This window comes from Typha latifolia, chromosome 11, assembly GCF_019914945.1.
Source record: "Typha latifolia isolate L0001 chromosome 11, TyphaL0001v2, whole genome shotgun sequence".
Classification (NCBI taxonomy): Eukaryota; Viridiplantae; Streptophyta; class Magnoliopsida; order Poales; family Typhaceae; genus Typha; species Typha latifolia.
The window spans coordinates 3,077,742-3,099,771 of NC_133096.1; the positions used below are offsets into that span (position 1 = coordinate 3,077,742).

The following is a 22,030-nucleotide window of genomic DNA, read 5'->3' on the forward strand; positions in this document are numbered from 1 at the left end:
AATCTGTCAACCACCACAAATATAATGGAATAACCACGTACCACCGGAAGACCCTCTATGAAATCCATAGAAATTTCTTCCTAAATACGGTCCGGTATAGGTAAAGACTGTAGTAATCCGGCCAGTTTCAATGTGGTTGCCTTAGCCCTTTGATAGACTTCGCAATCACGAATAAAACTCCTCACATCTCATCTCAACCCTGGCTATGTGCAACTTTGAGATATCCTACTATAAGTCCTCAAGACACCCTCATGACTAGCCTCTGGAGTTTGGTGGAAGTGCTCCAACAATTTCTACCGCAATCCATGATTTGCGGGCACCCGAATGCATCCGCGGTCCAGTAGCAAACCGCCTCGATTCTCCAACTCTAGATGGTGATCCGGATCATCCAACACCTCCTGCAACAATCTCAAAACATTTGGGTCAGATGTACATGCATACCTCGGCTCGTTAAGGAAGGGAAAAGTAGGAGAAGAAGATGCTACGAGCTCGGCGGTATCGGGTTGGAGCGATAGTAGATCCGCCGCTCTATTTTCCGTTCCCTTATTGTATTGGATTTCATAATTATACCCCATCAATTTTGTGACCCATCTCTGCTATGCCGGAGTGTGTATACGCTGTCCCATAAAGTATGAAAGGCTCCTTTGATCAGTTCGGATGATGAATCACCTACCGATCAAATAAGGCCTCCACTTTGTCACCGCATGCAGAATTGCCAACATATCACTCTCATAGGTCGATAATTGCTGGGATTTTTGTGATTGCTAAGAAAGGCAATGGGACGTCCTCCTTGCATTAGTACAGCTCTTATGCTAACTTCTGATGCATCACATTCCACAATGAGCTCTTTGGTGAAGTCCGGTAGCACTAAAACGAGTGTCGTCGTCATTGCTGTTTTTAGTTTTTCAAAGGCTGTAGTGGCTTCATCCGTCCATCTAAAAGAGTCCTTCAACAAAGAAGTGAGAGGAGCTACGATCTTGCCATACCCGATGATGAAGCTGTGACAATATCCGGTCAGCCCCAAAAATCCTCTCAATTCGGTGGTGGTAGTAGGAATAGGCCAAACAGTCATGCATGCAACCTTTTGAGGATCTCCCAATACACCTTCCGCTGCGATGATGTGGCCTAAATACTCCACTTGTGGTACTCCCCATAGGCACTTAGACTTTTTGATCTTCAATTGGTTTTTCTTCAACAAATTCAGCACATCCTCTAAATGCCGCCAATGCTCCAATTCAGTCCTGCTATACACTAAAATGTCGTAAAAAAATACCAAGACATAACTTCACAATATAGGCCAAAATATATCATTCATGAGGCCTTGAAAAGTAGCTGAAGCATTTGGTGAGACCAAAAGGCATCACCCGAAACTTGTAGTACTCGTCCGGAGTCTGAAATGTTGTTTTATGCACATCCGCCAAAAACACTAATTTGATGGTACCCGACCCTCAAGTCAAGCTTGCTGAATATAGTCGCCCCTGCAAGCTCGTACAGCAGCTCCTCTATAACCAGAATGGGGTATCGGTCCTTGACGATAATAGAGTTTAGTGCTCTATAGTCGACACAAAAATATCATGTCCCGTCCTTTTTCACACTAATAGCATGGGAGATGAGTATGAGCTATGACTTGGTTGAATGAGGTCTTACTCCAACATCTCATCTACCATCTTAGAAATAACTTTTTTTTGCACATGTCGATACTAATATGGCCTCACATTTGTCGGTGCAGCCCCGGGCACAATCTCTATGCAGTGGTCTGTCGTTCTCCTTGGTGACAACTCATGTGGCTACTCAAACAGTCCAAAAAAATTATCTAATAAATTAGACAGTTCAACTGTAGTACTTGCACTCATTTGAGGCTCATCTCCTGCTGGTCCTAACTGAAAAAAATAGGCTAAATCATACGCACATGGCAACCCCACCATCGGGTGCATCGTAGGAATCGGTGGAGATCGAACGCCATCAAGCCACACATCTTTATTTTCTTGCTTAAATTTCATCCACATGCTCCAAAAATCAAAGGTGACAGGTCCCAAACTCTGTAACCACTGAGTGCCAAGAACAATGTTCGCTCCTCCTAGTGCCAGCGGATACAAATCAATAATGATATCATGTCCTTGCACCCGTATACCGACCCAGTGACACAAGCTCTCCGCCCTAAACTTCGTGCCACCTCCAATAGCAACGTCAAACCCCATGGTCGGTTCAGCATCCAAGCCCAATCTCCTCACTAACCTCTCTTCTAGAAAGTTGTGTGTACTCCCCGAATCGATGAGGATATGCACACAATACTTTCTAACGAGTCTGTCTACCCGTAACGTCCTCGGCGCGGAAGTACCCGAATATGCATGCATTGAAATTTCAGCTTAGATATCTTCCTCTGCACCCTCCTCAACGGCCTCCTCATGGAGCTACTCTGAACACTCTCCGTCATCAACATCCTTATCATCCTCCTCAAGACTGTCGATAAGCATCACACTCCCGATCAGTTTGGAACATCGATGACCGGGGGTGAAACGTTCATCGCATCGAAAGCAAAGGCCCTTCGCTCTTCGCTCCTCCACCTAGGCAGGTGTGAGAGTTCAAACGGGGGGTCTTGTGCCTCCTCTAACATCAGAAGAAGGTCTCAAAAGTGGTCATGGTCTAGTGCTCGCAGCCGCTGTTTTTGAACCCGCAAAATTTCTAGCCGACGTTCTAGGTGCAAATTGCCCATCTCGATTGCCCCAACTTGTTTTTGCTGCCATCTTGAGAGCCTTATATTTTTGCTCCATCCTCACGGCCTTCTCAAAGTCCTCCTCAAGAGTGGTTGGACATAGAGCACGAACATCCGCTTGTATCTCCTCTCGCAACCCTGAAATAAATGTGCTCATCAATGCCGATTCGAACCAAAGTGGCTCACAACGACTACTAACTCTTTCAAATTCTGCTTGGTACTCCAATACGGTCGTCCTCTGAACTATCTTACTTAATGTGGCAGCAAAATCTTCATATGCCACTGTCCCAAATCTGCGTGTAATCCTCCTACAAAAGTCAGGCCAACTGGTAAATCCTCCACCACGAATAATCGATCTATACCAATGCAATGCCATTCCTTGGAGGTGAAGGTTTGCCATCTGGACCTTTGCGTCCTCCGCTGTCCCTTGACAATCAAAGTATTGTTCAACTTGAAACACCCAATCCGTTGGATCACCGCCTTGAAATTTTGGAAAGTCCAAGCGTGCGGTTCTTCCCCGAATAGCATTGTCGGGTTCGCGAAAGATCCTTGGTTCAGGTCTGAACCTTTGTGCATGTTGATCTCATTCTCTAAATCCTCGAGCACGTCCATCACCATCTCCGAAGGGATCAACCTCATCCTCAAAGTGTCAATCCTCCTCATCGACGAAGCACACCGGTGCCGCACGCCTCTCGGGTTCTACCACCGCCGGTCTTGGGTTTTGTATCGGAGGTAGGGGATGATGTGTAGGCATAGGTAAAATGGGATCATTGGCACTAACATGTCGCATCTAGACCTGTGGGGTATCGGTTCAATGAGGTCCCACTGTTAGTCCTTCTTGAGGCACCGATCTTTGTCAAGGAGATGACGAAGTTGATCAGTTCATGACATATTCCTTTAAATTATTATGATCCTTTTGTATTACGTAAACTCTATGCAGCAATATTTGGAACATACCCTAAGTTCATCCGCCAAGCCCATATTCACACCCATGGACGTTGGTTGACTCGGTCTTGCCGTGGACGCTCCAAAGGAATCAGCCTCACGGTTAGGGTTATCGTGGGTTGAGTCTTCTCTTGTCGGTGTGTTCTCTATTGGTCTCATTGTTGATGTCATCTTCCTTGTTTCAACCATTAATAGAGGTCTGAGATTCTCCTAGCTCTAATACCAAATTGATGGGTTACGAAACCAAAAGATTGGCTACGGAATAATTCCTTCAAAATCTGAATTTATTATAGGAATCAATCCGCACAACCGTAGGAAAATATTCACCAAATATTCTCCTATTGTCATAAAATTACGAAACTGAGTGAAATCGATCTAACTTCCTGATCTATGTTTTTCGTATTTAGGCCCTTCGCAGATTCAAACTGCAACTGGGATAAAAATACAATATATTGCGGATAATGGTGGTGGTAATGGGTGGAGTGGAAGTTATAGGTATGGATGATAATGGAGATGAGGGTGAATGAATGATGTTGTTTAGGGGATAAAGACGAAGGGGAAGAAGTGGTCGAGATCCCAAAGAAGACTTGACGAACGAAGGATATTAGAAGTTAGGAGAGATCTTGCCAACGATGGAGGTGGTAGGTTGGTAAAGAGGGAGGAGAGAGATTATGGTAGAGAGAATAGAGAGAAGATAGAAGACAAGAAATCAATAATCTAATAGCATTATAAATTTGGCTGCCATCCATACCTTTATAGAGGCTAGTCAAAAGCCCTAATAACAATAAGTAACCCTAATCCTAGTGCAATCCCACCGATCGCGTTCGAACGCGCCCGATCGTGTTCAAATGCACAAAAGATGTTCTCTATATGTGCAAACGCAATGCAGGTGTTCGAACACGTCTGATCGCGTTCAAACGCACTCGATCGCATTTGAACACGCTTTTCGCATCCTCTATATTTGCGAAACTGATACAGGCGTTCGAAAGGGCGTTCGAACGCGACCCTTTTTGCGTTCGAAAGCGACCTACAGAAATTTTATTTTAATAAAAATAAATAACTTATGTAATAAGAAAAGATTCTAACTAAATGTATCAAATTGTCATGGCATATGCATTATTGCACAATTTTATTTTATACACAATCAAGAAAATGATAGGTATATTTCTATGGTTGGAAATATGGAATGTATGTCAAACCATGATGATAAACAATTTGATATGATTGAAACATAAGAATAATCTATTGATTATAACCGTAATGGCAATAAACTAAAAACTGATAGTACTAATTTGTGAGAAGGAAGGGACCAAGGTACAATGTATACTTTATATTTGTGCTTATTCTTATTAATTAATATTAGTTTCTATTACTAATTATATTTATTAAATTTTTAGGATGAAATACTATGTTGCACATTTTGCAAAATTCAAAGTGAACTTTAATTCTATCTCATTAAATTGTTGAACTTTAATTGGCGAAGTTTAATTGGTTCTCCTGTTTTAAAAATATATTTTTTCATAAGTTTACTATTCTTGGTATTGCTCAATAAATTTATAAAAAATTATAACTGAAAAATATAGCACTAATTTTTAAAATTTTGCTGGGTTATATCACTATGTACACACTGAATTATAAAAGCTCCTATACTGAATTATAAGATTTAGCCAGGTTATAACCTCGCAAACCATCTAACCAAAGTGGACGAGCTCCTACAATGTCAATCTTCGTCTTGTTGAGCAAGGAAAATGCTTCATCAAAAAGAGTACTCCTGCTATTGGCTGACACAAGAGCAGTGTAGGATTCATGATTAATGATCCAACCTTCATCAACATCATTTGGAAAGGTGCATGCATTCTTCCCGTTGGCTGCATTTCCCGAGCATCACAATGAGTTTAATGTATATGCCAGGATTAGGCCTGTACCATAGTTGTTCACAGTAACCCAAACACCTGAACCAGAGTAATAAAATTATCAAACTTCTTATGAAAATAACAGGTCTGAAGGTAAAATCTCAAAGCATGGGCAATAAATATAACTCAACATGGTAACTGAAATTTGCTTATTTGTTTACTTATCAACTACCAATCCCGACAGACAGCTTAACCTACTCATATCCCCAAATCATTTCTAATAGAAACGACATAATATAGAACAGTTTGATGTAAGTCAGCCATCATAGATGCAATATACCTCTCGTTGGATCTATGAATGGTTACCTTACCAAACTTAACCTAATTAAACTTAACAAATAACAGCGGCGAGATAATAAAGTGACTGCTGAATCCAGTTTGGCAATTGTCAAAAGTTCAATAGTCAAATCAATTGTTCAACTATCATCTTTAGCTATCTGAAATTCAGAACCACCCTCAAATGATTGAAAATATATTCAGTAGGCCCAAACATCCTAAATAAAATCCTCAAGCATGATTTTGTTAACTCAGAAGGCTGTTAAAGAATGGCATGAAAAACTAGTCAACTACTTCAAGCACATGAATACTGGAAGGCTGGAATCACCAACAGAAAAACTTGGGTAACCAAGTTATAATCCAATCCAACAGATTTACAAAAAGAGTGGTGGAAAACAATGGTATGATTATCCAATATGAGAGAATATATGAGGTTTCGCAGATTCAAAGTTTCAAACTCCTGTAAAAGATCAATGCGCTCTTGTATCGTGATAAACAGCAAAGCCGCTGTCATGCCTTCTGGATATAACATGTCAACACACATACCTACAAAATACCCTTCATATGCATAAAAGGAAGGTACGTAGGAAACCTTACATTGGATAATGACTAATGAACAAAGAAGATAAGGAACTTAAAGGCAAATCCAACCTGAGTGCACATGAGAATATAGGAGGGGAGGGGAGCATTCTCCAACACAAAATATATAAATACATAAGTTTAGGTGTATCTTTCACCATCCTATAGAAACACAACATAATCTAAACCATATGCAATATAAAGCAAACTTAATGTGAATATTTGAAGATGAAGTAAATAGCTATTTAACATCCCTGATATGTGTGACGCATGGAAGTTATGAGATAAAACACGAGAAGCAGTAAGTAGAAAAGCTAATTAACATCTCATCCTATATTCATTATGGAAGATATGGATCAAAACATGAGAAGCACTGAGTTGAAGAACTATTTAACATCCCTTCCTACGTGCAGTGTGGAAGATATGGGACAAAAGTGAGTAAAAGTAACTAGGAAACTATTAGCAACACCTCTAATGTGCATTGTAAAAAATTGGGACAAGCTTTGAGAAGCAGTAAGAAACGAAACCTGAAAGTGACCTAAGGGGTATATCAAAACACAAGAGCATGTGGACAACAGTAAAGTACAGAAGAATAGTTGCTCAATGCAAATAAAGAACAAGGTTAGGCACATTTGGACCCAAGACTTCTAGGACACCAACACCATATAGATTGGCTGCAATACTCCATAAACCAAAAGATCGAGCAGTTACGAGAGAGCCCAGAACTTATCAATATCTGACTGAGCATGCATCACGCAAGAAACTAGATGGAACCTGGAACTCAAGGCACAAAACGAAGGTGGACCTATGGAACAACACCAGTAGAATGAAGGTGGACATATAGAACAACACCAGTAGAATGATCGATACATACAACAAATACACATGCAAAAAGGTGGAAGTTGTACCTTTTATGACAACAAAAAGATAATGCGTATAGGTAGACTGCAATCAATACATCCTCTACGACAATGACTTATGGCTGACTTAACCTAGTTTGCAGAAAAGCCATTAAACAAGGAAACAATATTGTATTTTTAATAAAAGTTTTTGTAAAAATGGCAATATAAATGTTCAAATATGTCTTAAGATTTGACTTGTGGTTCCATTTCTAGTTTTTCTTAGAAAATAAAGTTTCTGGCAGGTGCGTTCGAACGTTGGGAAAGGGTGTTCGAATGCCTAGTGCGTTTGCAAAGATAGAGAATGCTCAAATTGCGTTCGACAACTGCGTTCGAATGCCTGAGCGCATTCGCAAATACAGAGACCGCTCAAAGCACTTTCGAATGCCTCTCAAGCGCACGTTCAAACCAAGGTTCGAAAAATTAGGATCAGGATCAACTTTCCAGGAAAACGATACATATCAGCCGAATTGGCCGTATCGGTTGCCCAGATCGGATCAAATTTTTTTTAATTACAAAAAGTTCTAAATATTTTTTAAAAATATAGGAAAATTTTAAAAAATTTAGAAAACATGACAAAAAAATAAAAAATAATGATAATTATTCACATATGAACCCTAAAAATTAAACAAAAGTACTATCTTACTCAAAAATCAAAACTTTGATGAATATCGAACTAGCTCATAAATCCCTGTGGTTGTCTTCATCATAATCACCATAAATTTATAAATAATAGTGTCTAGAGTCTAATACTCCAAAAAGAGTGATTGCATCATATCATTCATATCAAATAAATCTTGTTGTCTCTCAGGTGAATAATAATCAATATGTGGATCTTCTGTCTGAAGATATTGAGGATACTGAGGAGGATAATGATCAGCATATGGATCATGTAATAGTTCAAAACAATGAATACTTAATGAACCATAGTCATAGGAAGCAACATCCTAATAATGACGTCACTGATATATATGTACATCCTTAGTTTCTCTATCTTCAATTACTATGCCTTCTTAACTTCCCTCAGTAAATGTGGAAGGGACGATCTTACCACCAGATGTATCATCAGGATTATCGCTGACACTAGTAGCTATACTATCTCTCATTGCCGAACGACTTGTACTAGTCTCTACTCTAGTCGTGATCTCCCCCAATACCTCATCTAACCAAAGGTTATCTCTATCATCTAATAATCTATCTTCCACTTCTCTAATCCATGGACTCATGGAGTCTTCTTCATCAAAAATATAATTTATATCAATCAACTAATCATTTTCCGTCTTTCTTTTTACATTTCTCTCCCTCAATCTTATATTATAATGGCAAAACACTAATTTTTCTAATCTCTCCATTGTCAATTGATTGCGTGTTTTGACGTGGATCAAGGAAAATGTAGTTCATTTTTTTTCACACTATGATAAAAATACAGTTTAACTTAAAATCTTCTTTGCTATTGGTGTCAAATTTGGTGCCTCCTCCCATCCATAAATAGATCACCATTTAGCTGAACTATTATGAGATATAGTTGCAGCAACTTTAGTAGTATTAAATTAGCCAGCTCTCAATCTATATTTCTCTATTTGAAATATATAATTGTATATATTTTATAAGAAATTGAATATATTAAAACTTAAAACAAATAATAATAAAATTATTTAATTGAATAATAACTCACTTTTCTATCACAAAAGATTTGCTTATGAATATCAGGTTCTAGTCTACTGATTACTTTTCTAACTCCTAACAAAACTTCAGTATCATTATTGACATATGTAGAAAATTGAAATCTGGGATTCAAAAAATATCTTGTAGAAATTTATAATTTAAAATCTATAAGCATTCAAATTTTAAAATATTTAAAAAATAAATTAATTAATAAACTAATGCTTACCAACAGCGTGTATATCTCTATGTAGTTGCTTATTCCACCTGAAGTCAATCACCTTCTACTATTTTCTATAACTTTTGCTCACATTTTTTTATTGACTATTTTGTTAAGTTCATAGCATTGTATAAGAAACTTATTTTAGACTTGTCATCACTGTCTACAAGTCATAATACCTTGACAAGAGACTCAAATATTACGGTGGCAATTGTAATTTTATGCCAAAATGTATTTCTAAGAGCCATGTTCTTCAAAATTTCACCTAAACTTTGATTTTTAGATTTCATATTCTTAATTTTTGTAGACCACTCTGCTGATGTAAATACTCGTATAATCTTATCTTTATATCGCATTATACTCTCCAATGCTAGAAAATGAGTAGCAAAATCTAGTAAGATCAAATCTGATAATCTCTTTACTACCAGTCATTTGCCTAAGCAAATTAAGAACCCAACCATGATTATATATGAAGTTTGTCAACCTTTGACCTTCATGTATTACTTTATTAATTTTAGGATCTTTGGCAATATCTTCCAGCATGAGATCAAGACAGTGTGCAGCCCATGGAGTCCAATATAAATGTTATTTTTTATCATAAGTAATTATCCAGCAACCTTATAATTTGCCCCATTATTAGGAACCACTTGGACTACCCTTTTTTCACTAATTTTTTCTACTATATCATCTATCAACTAAAAAATATAATTTACACTTTTAAAATGAGTAGTAGCATCCACAGACTTCAAAAATATTGTCCCCATGTCTAAATACACTAGGAAATTAATTATATTTCTTCTGTTTTGTGTAGTTCATCCATCATACATCAGTATACAACCAAATTCATCCCAATACTTTTTAAAGGTCTCAATAAGTGTGAAGCTCATCTAACTCTGAGTCAAGATATTTAGTAGCAATATCTTTTGAACTATGAGGTGGAACACCAGGCCCTACTGACTGTATAGTATTCACCATGGTATGATAATAAGAGCTATTAGCTATATTGAAAGGAATATAGTAGAAGAAAAGTTTAAAGATAGCTCTACAAATATATTTCTTTGCATTTTTTATTTCTTTGAAAACTATCTTGATAGTAGTCTGTATACGACCCATTTTTCTCTGAAGATATGTATTCATTGGTCTGAATATTTTCGGACTCGTTGTAAAACCCATAACACCAGGAGTACCAGAACTACTGCCCTTATATTCTCTTTCTCCCTGCATATGACTTGATCTAGATATTTGAAAGCTACCACTAGGTCCACCGTTGTTTCTTCTTATCTCCTCCTCTCTTTGTGTATTTTTGTTTTCTTTCATTGCCCTCATTTGTCTCTTCTTCTCATCCTCTCTACTCTGCTCACTACTATCAACATCAATATTTTCATAGTCATACATTAATTCTTGACGAATCATTAACTCTCTTCTTTGTGCAGCTTGTTTATCTTTTTTTTGCCTATTAAATGAGCCAACATTTCTCTTTTGACTTCCAAACTAACTTGAGTACAAGCTGCTACATTTCCTTGTCTTCCAGCTAAATGTTCTTTCAATCGACTGACACTGCCACTCATTTCCTTTCCACAATAGTTGCATTTGACACGTCTTTTGTCTTGGCTACGAGTAACGCAATGTTACCAGCCAATGTCTATATCTTGTGACTTTTCTTTTAAAGCCATTTTAATTTTAATGTAAACACCTAAATAGAGATCAAATTAAAAATATAATTCAACAAATATTTTTTTTCAATTTCAACAAATTAAATAATTCAACAAATATTAATCTTAATTTCAGCAAATTAAATAATTCAACAAATATTTAATTTCAATTTCAGCAAATATTTAATCTCAATTTCAGCAAATTAAAAATTCAGTAGATATTTAATATAAATTTCATCAAATATTTAATCTTAATTTCAACAAATTAAATAATTAAGCAGATATTTAATTTCAATTTCAGCAACTATTTAATCTCAATTTCAGCAAATTAAATAATTCAGCAAATATTTAATCTTAATTTCAGCAAATTAAATAATTCAGCAGATATTTAATTTCAATTTCAGCAACTATTTAATCTCAATTTCAGCAAATTAAATAATTCAGCAAATATTTAATCTCAATTTCAGCTAATATTTAATCTTAATTTCAGCAAATTAAATATTTCAGCATATATTTAATTTTAATTTCAACAACTATTTAATCTCAGTTTCAGCAAATTAAATAATTTAGCAAATATTTAATCTCAATTTCAGCAAATATTTAATCTTAATTTCAACAAATTAAATAATTCAGCATATATTTAATTTCAATTTCAGCAACTATTTAATCTCAATTTCAGAAAATTAAATAATTCAGCAAATTAACAAACTGAGAGAAAACAATTTAATGAGTTCGTCGGAGTTCGCCGGAGCTAGATCTGCGTCGCCGAAATTCGCCGGAGTTTTCGTCGGATCTAGATCTCTCCGTTATAACTTAGAAAGAGTGAAAGAGTTTGAAGAAAATGAGAAATGAGTGAGAGAGAGAGAGAAGAGAGAGAGAGAGAGAGAGAGAGAGAATAAAAAGGTAAAGTAAAAAAAATTTAAAAAGTGTTTTGGCTTGGCTTAGGGATATCAATAATTGATGTCCCCGGGTCGGATCCAGGTCAGATCCATAATAGATATGACCCGTTTAACTAAAATCGGCCAATCCCGATCTTGGATCAAATGCACTCGACGAGGATGCTTGTATTAGGACGAGATTATTAGGTTGTTTTTACTAGGTTAGCCACCAATACATAATATGGATGACAACCTTATTAGGGATCAGAAATAAAATTATCAAGTTATCTTTTCTTCTCCCCTCTAGACTGAAAACTTCTCCCTCTTCCCTCAAGCCTTAGTCGTGCACCATCAATGCCGGTTACCCCTAGCCTCCCTCGTCCGTCGGACCCTCCCTCCTTCTTGGGACACCGACTCACTTCTCTCTCCTCTTTACCCTACAGCCCTCGGGCAACCCCTATCATAACTCACATTCATTTCATCTCTATCATTCTGTCGCCAACCCTTCCACCGAGGTTTCACCGTATTTTACTCCTAGCAGTGATCCGAATCTACGAAGGGTGTAAATACTAAAATCGTAGGTCAAAAAGTTACGGATCGAATCCAAAGTCTGTCTTCCTACACCCGAAGTTGATCCAAGCTGAGTTCGATTCATATCAATATGAAGAAATTTGATCAAGAAAATTGAAGATATCATTCAAGAGATTGCTACAACATAATGGTAGGTAATGACCATGATAAATGTCCTGTATGACATAATTTAATAGCTCCATAATTTAATATAAAGGGAATTGGGTAACTCAATCCTTCGTAAAAAGGTTAATTATGTTTCTAGAACTTGCTATTGGACACCAGTCCCATTTGAATAATGTAATAGCATAGTCATTGAACTATTTAATTATAGCATAGTACCTAATATGGCCATTCACTATTTTCCGAACAACAGAATTCATTTCGAAATAAAATCAATTGAATTATATTCAAACGAAATCCATTTAGGAGTGGTTTCAAACATAGTGAGTCTTTTTCATTGGAGCTCTCCAACTCTACCTCTACTACAGCTGTTAGACCTTCATTGGAAGTACAATTAGAGGAGACATATTTTAAATTGTAGGAAGCCAAAAGGTAACAAGTTCCATCAAACCTTCAGTAGAAGCATTCAGTAATCTAAATTATCTGGACTGCTCAGCATAAAGTTTTCCAAAGATTAGTTGATGTATACCTTTGAATTGGTGCTTCTTGATTTCATTGTCTGCGTAATTGTTTAAATCAATTATCTACGCCACCATCATTCAGGTCCTTGTTGACAATCTTAAACTTTAGGGTTCTCCGTATAATGGTGATTTATGAAATGACTGCCAGAGGGGCCACGTTACAAACACCTGGTAAAGCTCCCTACAACTCACCAAATTTCCATCCCCTCTCCACCACTGCCATTAATCACCCCTGCAGCAGCTGCTTTCTTCACCCAAAACTCCTCAATCTCTTCATCCCCATCACCATCCTCACCACCATCACTAAATTCCTCCCAGTCCTCCCCGATCCCAGACTCAAACAAGTCATCAAACCCATCCTTCTCCTCTTCTTCTTCTTCTTCTTCTTTCTCCTCTTCCTCACCATCAACATCAACATCAAAACCTCTCCTCCTCGCCCTCCTCATCCTCTTCCCCTCCCTAATCAACTCCATCAGCTTCTCCCTCTCCGCAAGCAGCTCGTCCTCCACCACCAGCCTCCCCTCGTCGTCATACGCCTCCACCAAGAAAACTGAGTCCCGCACCCCCTTCACACTGACATAGAACATCTCCGGGTGCCGCACCAGCATTCCCCGCAACCTGTTCGGCAGCCCGAAGTCCTTCCTGAAGTGTGTCAAATGGTCAACCAGCGTCCGCTTCTCCACTGTCATCGCGAGCACCTCCCGCACGACAGCGCATGCCCGCCTCTCCGCCACCTCTGGCGTCTGTGGTCCATGATCACCATAAGGTGAGATCTCCGGGAGGTCGTGGAAGCGGATGAGGTAGTCGCGGTGCCGGCGCTTGAGGTTGAGCCCACGGCGGAGGCGGAATGGGAGGTGTCTAAACCTCGGTGGCCGGTCGACGATCCGGTCAGAGACGGGCGAATGGGGTAAGGGAGGGAGAGGGGAGGAAAGGGCGGCGTCCCATTTGACGAGCTGGAGGGCGTGCCCGTAGGAGGTGTGGACGACGGCGAAGCGGTCGGGGTGGCGGCAGCAGATGGTGGAGCGGAAATTGGCGGGGAGCCCGAGGTCGGGGGCGAGGTGGGAGAGCTTGGACAGTAAAACCCTGCGATGCGGCGAGAGCATGAGGAGGCGAGAGAGCTTCTCGGCAAGGGAGCCGGCGATGCGGGAGAGGAAGAGCGCTTCTTGGTCGGCGAGGGCGGCGGCGGCAGGGGTCAGGGAGACAGAGAGTAGGGAGGAGAAGGAGGAGGAAGGGGAACGGCAAGGGGAGTAGAAGAGTCGGAAGAGGGAAGGGTAGCGGAGGATCATGGGGAGGAGGGGACGGGAAGAGGGTAGGCCAAGGTAGCGGCGGCAGCGGGAGAGGACGCGGAGGGGGAGGAAGCGGCGAGTTTTGGAGAGGAGTAGGGTTCTTAATTTGCGGGCGAAGCGGAGGCGGCTGTTGCGCGACGCTTGGCGGTCGAGAGAGGGGCAGCGCACGATTTTTGGCCTTGTGGAGGAGGAGTGGATGGTGGAATCGGGGACTTTCTTTCGGGTGGTGTCTGCTTTTGGTCTTGGTATGGGGTTGGGAACGATCAGGGGGAAAGGGATGACGACGGTACTGGATTTGAGAGAGATGGGTGGGAGGAAGGGGGAGGAGATGGAGAAAGCGTGAGGGGTTGGAGAGAAGAGGGAGAGAGCCATGATTAACCAGAGCAGGAAAGAGGCAGGTGTGGATAGGAATGTGAGAGGGATTCGAATTATATCTAATAACTCATTTACAACTCAATTATCTAATTATAACTTTAAAAACTTAGGGAGCGATTTGCACATAAATCATATAATTTACATTATTACTTATTTTTATTTTTCTTTGCAGCTCGGGAGATTTGCACCGTAAACCAAACATATTTATGATTTTATCTTATTAACATATTTTAGTTTTCCTTTGTAGCTTTAGTTGTAAATAACTATAATGCCCTTCTACTCATTTAATGGACCAAATCATCATCTCACGCAAGGTGGCAGTATTAAATATGATTTTTATATTTTTCCTAGTTTTATACTTATTAGGAAAGAGAATTCCTATTTTTTTAATAGATATAAGGAGAGAGAAGATTTATTGTTTATTCTTTTACTATAGAAAAACGAATATTAACTTTATTCTTCTCCTACGTAGAATCTAAAAATATGAACTATAGAAACTGATTAGTATGTATAAAATATATTAGTAATTACTATATTAATGTAACATCCGAAAAAAAAGGGGCGTGCATGTGATCGGCACGTGCGCTGAACTCAAGGGCGCACACGTGCACTCCTGTCCTCTTTTTCCCCTCTCTCTCTTCTTCTTTTCCCTCTCTTCTCTCTTTTCTTTCTTCCCTCACCCCGCAGCTACCATCCTTTCCATTTTCTTCTCGTCGCGCCGGAGCGCTGCCGGATTGGCCAACCTCGTGGATCGATATAATTCATTAGTTAATTTGAGTTTTTCCTTCCAGTATTTCCTCCTCTTAGTCTCGTCGTGATCTGGCCGACTAGCAACTTTGTGCCTTGCCGCCTCGGTTCGCTGAGCTTCCCCTTTTCACGAGGATGCCCTCGATGGCATCCTTTGGAGCCGCTGAGCAGCCCCTCACCTTAACGAGCGTGGTTCTCGCCACCGGCCGCCTATGGCAGGTGGACTCCCCCTTAGCAAGCTTCTACTTGCTGATAGGAGGGTGTCGGGAAGGTTGGCTAGGATTGTCGACGGTCTGGATCACTAGCAACACCACCACGCCCCACCGGCTGGATTCTTGTTGTCTGTGGGTGGTCTTTGGCTTCCCCGCTAGCCGAGTTGACACTAAGGGTGTGTTACGATCTAATCACATGGGTTAAGTCAAGTCAAGTCGAGTCGAGTCAAATTAGTTACTTAGTTTTATCTTTCTATTTTGAATTTCAAATAAATCGAATAATCTGCATATGGATTCTATCCGCTAGGGATTTTACTCCTATAAATAGGGGTGGACATGAGTTGATAAGGATCATTGAGAGAAATCTGAGTTTAGCCAGTTATTATTTTCATTCTTATCTTTTTTTACATTAACCGTTAGATTGTCTTTATCTTCATAGAAGTAGATCTTAACCGTAGATCCCTTACAAGCATTCAAACTTTAGCCACCTCCTACCTCCAGTAGCCACCCTACTATATAGCCGTCCACCACTACCCTTGGCCGTCCACCACCCTCCGACGACCGCCACAACGTCAGAAATTACCATTCTAGCCTTCCTGACCTATCTCTACTATTTTATTTTTATCTTTTCATTCTAACCTCTGATTTAGGTAAAACTAGAGTCATTAGAACCCTAATTCATGAGGCTACCTCCACTTAAATTTTCATAATCATCCTATGAATGGATCGTTCCATATCTAGTCCGTAACATTGGTATCAGAGCCGTTGGCATGGACGACGATAATTTTTAAAGATTTTTCTAACGATATCACTAGTTCTATGGAGAGGATGGACAAAACTAATCAAGCCTTAGTGACAGCCCTCCTGACTCACGAGGCTACCTCCACCAATAGTTGACGACGAGCCATCGGCGTGGGCGAAGGAGATTTTTAAAGATTTTTCTAACAAGATCACTAGATCTATGGAGAGGATGGACAAAACTATTCAAGCCTTGGTGACAACCCTCCTAACTCAGCATGGCCACCTTGCGCCGCCAGCACCGCCGGCCACGATGGGACAAAGCCAAATGCAGCCACTATTACCAACCCGTGAGGGAGGGGATGAGCCAGCCCAAATCGCGGCCTCAACTCCTCCTCCAACAGCGAATGGGGACCCCTCCGCCTTGCAAACCTTCCTAGATGCCGCCGCCACGCCGGAACCGCCCACAACAGTGTTCGCGAGATCATCTTCCCCACCCGCGATGGGAGCTAGGGCCGAAAACCCTAGCTTCCCACCAGCGGCTGTCCAGACACTCATGGCCTCTACCCCCATGATCGGTCTCTTCCACGAGGCCCCTGCACTCGAGCCCAGGCTGCCTTTTGCGTCGGCACCGGTTGGAAGACCGCCAGTCACGATGGTTCATGCTGCAGCAAATCTGCGGCTAGTAGCCGCAGGTCTGACGCTCCCACGCCCACCAGCGGCCATGGTTGGCTTCCATAAAAAAAAGGAAGCAGCAAAGCCAAGAAGCTTCTATAGGGCAGAGTGCATCAAAGCCAGGTATTAGTGCTGGATGAGGATTAGATTGCTAACGCTTGTGTTTTCGATATCATGGTGTGTTGTAATTGTGGATGCTTATTTTATATATGGCTTTTGGTTGTGTTTTGGGTTAAAATGATATTGGCAGGAAACTTTGGTGGTGATCTTTATGTGTAGTGGTTGGTTTAGATAGTCTGTAGTACTTTGGTGTTTTGGTTAGTTTGTTAGTTGTCCGAGATGTGTGTTCTTGCTCTATGGCTGAGCGGTGCTAGAGTTGTTTTAGAAACAGTAATAACAAAAAAAATTTACTCTACAATACAATCTCTTATTCCAGAATAACAGCTAAAATTAAAATAGTCATATTTCATAATATAAATATTATTTATCAAAATTACATCTTATACTGCACACTAACCTAATTACCAATTTATCCTTGATTTGACTATAACTTCTTTTAAATTTCTTATTATAATTTATGACTTAGCTCTTATCTCTTTCACATATTTTATAATAATTCGTTACTCCTTTCTTTTCTCTCTAAAACATATTATCATTATATTATCCTAATTTTTCACTCCTCTCTACTCTCTCTCCTCTCTTATCATATTTTTTTTATTTTACACTAAATAAATAAAATTCAACAGCATAAATATCAATAATTTAATATTTCATACAAATAATCACATTTTTAAAAGTATTATTATTATTAAATATTATTTAATTGTATATACTTAAATATAAATATTATAAAATTCTTACTAATCTAGTATTTAATTGATATAATTTTTTATAAATTATATGATTAAAACAATTTGTGTATGTACTAATAACATCAAAAATATAATATTAATAAACTAATATTTTATCAAATTAAACATTTACTCATAGATAGAATGATATGTTTACTATTTAAATTATGTATTCACCTAATAAAATCTTTCTTTTTTAATGTAATAAAATAAGAAATTTGGGAAAGTTTTAATATAATATAATTAATAATCTCATGTTTAAGCTAAAATAAAATATATGAAAGTGCAAATATATTAATATTATTAATAATCTCATTTTGCAAAGATATATTAAAAAAATATATGTTCCATGTAAAATAAAATTTTAATATTTTCGACTATAAAATATCATAATATTTATAATATTTTAATATTTATGACATTTAGAATAATAAATTATTATTTTCGACTATAAAATAGGTATGATTAAATATAAAAAAAGATAAATATTAATAATATTTAAGAAAATTAAAATATATTCAAAATATAATAATAAATTTGTATAAGTACTGCATATCTACCTCTCAAATATTGCACACTTACATTTCAAGTATTGCACACCAACCTTTGAGTTATTGCATATCTATCTCTCTAGCATAGCATTATATTGTATATATCTCTCTCTAGATTGCATATGTAATGCCCTACTAGCATTACATATGTAACTCACAAACATTACATATATAAAATATGTCAATTTATTTACTATATATTCTATCAATCTAATTTAAATCAAACCAAGTGATATTTTAGTAGTTTTTTCTTCTTTATCTTCACTTTATATCACATTAAACATAATCACTACGTCCTTATTCTAAAATATGAATAAACATAGGAATAGTTATTCATAAAATAAATCCTCATTTTAGTAATAACAATTTATATTTGTTTCTATTTCACCTTTATTCCTAATGTGCACAACGCCTTATATTTTTAGATTTTTTTGCTGGCAAGTTAGAGGCAATTCTATCTAATCTAGCTCTCTTTCCTCACGAAAAAAAAAAAGCAAAGCCAAGAAGCTTCTACTGAGCAGGGTGCGTCAAAGCGAGGTATTGGTGCTGCATGAGGATTAGATTGCGAACTAGTCTGATCCTTATGTTTTTGATATCATGGTGTGCTTGGATGGTTGTTTTATACGTGGCTTTTGGTTGTGTTTTGAGTTAGAATGATATTGGCAAGAAACTTTGGCGGTAAACTTTATGTGGTAGTGGGTTTAGATAGCTGGTAGTACCTTGGCCTTATTTTCTTTCAAGTAAAGGAAGCCTTGTTTTCTTTTAAGTTAAAATGACGGTTAACTAAGTAAACATTTTTCTCTTTTTTCTATATCTAATCGGATTCACTTTCCAAAAAATCAGACTACGAACGAAGCTTAGCCTCAAACCAAGTGTTTATTATATCTGTAGTGTTTTTTTTATTTTGTTGGTTGTCCAAGATATTCTTCTTCTATGGCCAAGAAATGCTAGAGTTGTTTTAAGTTTCTAATGAAATTGGATCATGGACCTTCTGCCAAAAGAAAAAAAAACATTTTTTTCTCGAATTTGAACGAAAATTATAACAGTTCAACATTAGTTTAACATTAGACGGTCGTCTAATTTGACGTAAGAACACTACTTGGAACCCAAGCTGGGGCAAGCATGCATCATAAACTCAAATGCTAACATACATATTAGATTTCACACTATCTCTAGAGGACTTCGGTACATCCATGGCCACAAAATGTTATCCTTTGGCCAAAGACATGCAGCTACGTTACGCAGTATAGTAGAAAATTTAAACCCAAGTGCCACTGAGCAATGGCTTAGAAGAAGCTGTCTCTCCGAACATCTGCACTAAATCTGAGCACTTTGGATCTGCTTCGCACTCCGTCTTCAGCTCCAACCCCAGCTCTTCCTCTATGTCATCCGACGCCGAGATCAGCAAGAACTCGCACCCTTCGTAGTTCAAGAAGTTCGGCGGATCGGCCGGGGAGAACCGCGACTTCCCCAACTGCGCTTGGAGGTGCGCGGGGAACGCCGCCTTGCGCTTGCGCTGGAGTCCTCTGAACCCGCCGCCGCTGCCGCCCTGCTGCTGATTAGGGTTCTTGATTTGGATGAGGAAGGAGCCCTCCTGCTCAACGTTGAGGGATTCCTGCGGCTCGCGGCTGTCGCTGTCGGAGGGAAGGAACTCAAGTTTGTAGATGAGGTGGGTGTGCGTCCGCCGGCCGGATTGGTGCCTGAGGATGCGGTAGACACCCTCGGCGAGGGCTCTTGCCGGCGGTTTGTGGCGGTGGCCGCGTGTGGCGGTGTCATACTCCTCTGAAGATTAAAGATGCCATTTATTTTTTTTTTAATTTTCTTTTTCAAGATATGAAGTCAAAAGATTTTGCAATCACGATAGAATCCAGATGAAAAGAACACCACAATTTCATTCAATGCTAGCAAATTATCACACTTACAGTATGGCACAGACATGCCAATTATCCAATAACTTATTTACGCTTTGGGCCAACTAGTAATCTAACGTTAACATGGTACCAGATTAAAACTGACAGATTATATTTGTTTTGTTTTAAGGTCATCGACGATAGCTCGTCAGCCTACTCTTATTTCACATTGAGGAAATAAAACCACGAAAAATCCATTAGAGTCAACTATCTCTCTTCTAGAGGTTAAAAAAACATATACCATTGCAACGATGAAAAGAATAATCTACTATATATCTAGTAAAATTCTTCATCTAGATTGCGAACAAACCGCCTTTGAGAGCAACTTTGACGTCCTCTATCTTGGTCGTCACGAGCTCCACAAATCCCCAATAAGGCCTGCTCCTCTGGCTTGGATCAGGCAAGCTCTTCCGTCCCATGACGATGAATCGGAGCAGTGATTGCTTTTCAATGTTCACTTCCTTCAAGCCATCATATTTCAACACAAAAGTTAGTAGTATCTTTTGATAATGATTATAAAATCTGGATATATACCTCACTGCTATGGCCACCTTTACTGCCACTGTCTGGACTTTTGTCACCTCCTTCTTCGTCTCCATGTTCCTCAGAGAGTTTCTCGCCTTCTTTGCCGGAAACCGACGATTGCTTTTCTTCTATCGAGCGCTCGCCGGATTCGAGGCGAAGGACGATGTACATCCGTTGGACATCGTCTTCGCTTTTTGCTTCGTCCTTGCCTACCTTGGGCCTATAGAAGAAGAAGATTTCTCCCTTTTCCTGCATATGTATATGTCATATATAAAGAAAAAAAAATGGAAGAAAAAAAAAGGAAAAGAAGAAGAAAGTATTGATCACCTGGATCTCCACCTTGGGTTCGGGCCTCGTCTTTACTTCTTCACCTTGTCCCATTTGGGTAAATTACTTTCTCGCTTAATTTTACTATCCAAGTTGAGAAGGATAACAAGATGAATTACCACCCCTACCTCCTTATATGTTAATCGTCCAGCTCTTATCTTACGTCAACGTGTCATCATGCATGCAGCGGGAAAAGTACACGTGGTGAACAATCGGAATATTCCAGAGTCCCGGAGAGATAACCCGTAGCGGATCGTCTGCAGTAAAGGCTACAGGAATTATTTTTTTAACGATACAGGAATTTGCTGCATAGTTTGCCCGTTATTTTTACCCTGAACTTTTGTTTTAGTAATTACTTATTTACTTTTACAAACTCGCTAGCTCAGTAAGTGAAGAAGGGAGGGGTGTGGCCTTGGCGGATCCAGGTGGTAACGGAGGAGTGTGTTGTAATGCTAAGAGGGCTTAGTGAGGTCAGAGTTTTCTACGTGTTTAGGAAAGCCAATAGAGTGGCAGACTGAGCTATACACTAGGAGCAGAGTTGGCTTCTCGGTTTTGCTCATTGGGGTTTGCTGAGGAGCTCCCCCAACAGTTGTGTTCGCTCCTCTTTTTTGATACTTCGACTGATTCTATTGGCCGAAATATTCTAATCAAAGCTATCATTACCCTAAAAAGAAAGAACAAAAAACTTCTACAAACTCCTCTTGAAGTGGGCCCTCATCTGTCGCATCCGATGTCTTACGCTTTGATTGATCAACCATAGTAGATGCAGTAAAAATAAGGTTACATTACCTGTGGAAAACCAAGTAATGCTAAGGAAAAATATAATTAGTTTGAGGAAACCTCTCATTGCGCTTAATAAGATATTAATTTGAGGAGACTTAC

At 39.0% G+C, this 22,030-nt stretch overlaps 2 protein-coding genes across 2 annotated transcripts; both read right to left on the reverse strand.

Annotated features, from left to right (window-relative positions):
• Positions 1-5,222: 5,222 nt before the first annotated feature.
• Positions 5,223-14,667, reverse strand: LOC140798285 (protein WHAT'S THIS FACTOR 1, chloroplastic). Its single transcript, XM_073152094.1, has 2 exons — positions 12,960-14,667; positions 5,223-5,610 (listed from the first exon to the last, which is right to left on the reverse strand). The coding sequence occupies exon 1, from the start codon at positions 14,607-14,609 to the stop codon at positions 13,140-13,142; it is 1,470 nt and encodes a 489-aa protein (XP_073008195.1). The 5' UTR covers positions 14,610-14,667; the 3' UTR covers positions 5,223-5,610; positions 12,960-13,139.
• Positions 14,668-19,644: 4,977 nt separating this feature from the next.
• Positions 19,645-21,207, reverse strand: LOC140797717 (uncharacterized). The gene is made up of 4 exons (XM_073151354.1): positions 21,149-21,207; positions 20,831-21,070; positions 20,607-20,757; positions 19,645-20,168 (listed from the first exon to the last, which is right to left on the reverse strand). Exons 1-4 carry the CDS (start codon positions 21,200-21,202, stop codon positions 19,645-19,647), a joined length of 969 nt encoding a protein of 322 aa, XP_073007455.1. The 5' UTR covers positions 21,203-21,207.
• Between the last annotated feature and the right edge of the window lie 823 nt (positions 21,208-22,030).

Excerpts from the sequence above, each read along its gene's own strand:
- LOC140797717 (XM_073151354.1), bottom strand. The coding sequence starts at position 21,202 with ATGGGACAAGGTGAAGAAGTAAAGACGAGGCCCGAACCCAAGGTGGAG. Across the intron at positions 21,071-21,148 it reads AACCCAAGGTGGAGATCCAG|GAAAAGGGAGAAATCTTCTT; the intron begins GTGATCAATACT and ends ATACATATGCAG. Across the intron at positions 20,169-20,606 it reads CAAAGTTGCTCTCAAAGGCG|AGGAGTATGACACCGCCACA; the intron begins GTTTGTTCGCAA and ends TTTAATCTTCAG.
- LOC140798285 (XM_073152094.1), bottom strand. The coding sequence starts at position 14,609 with ATGGCTCTCTCCCTCTTCTCTCCAACCCCTCACGCTTTCTCCATCTCC.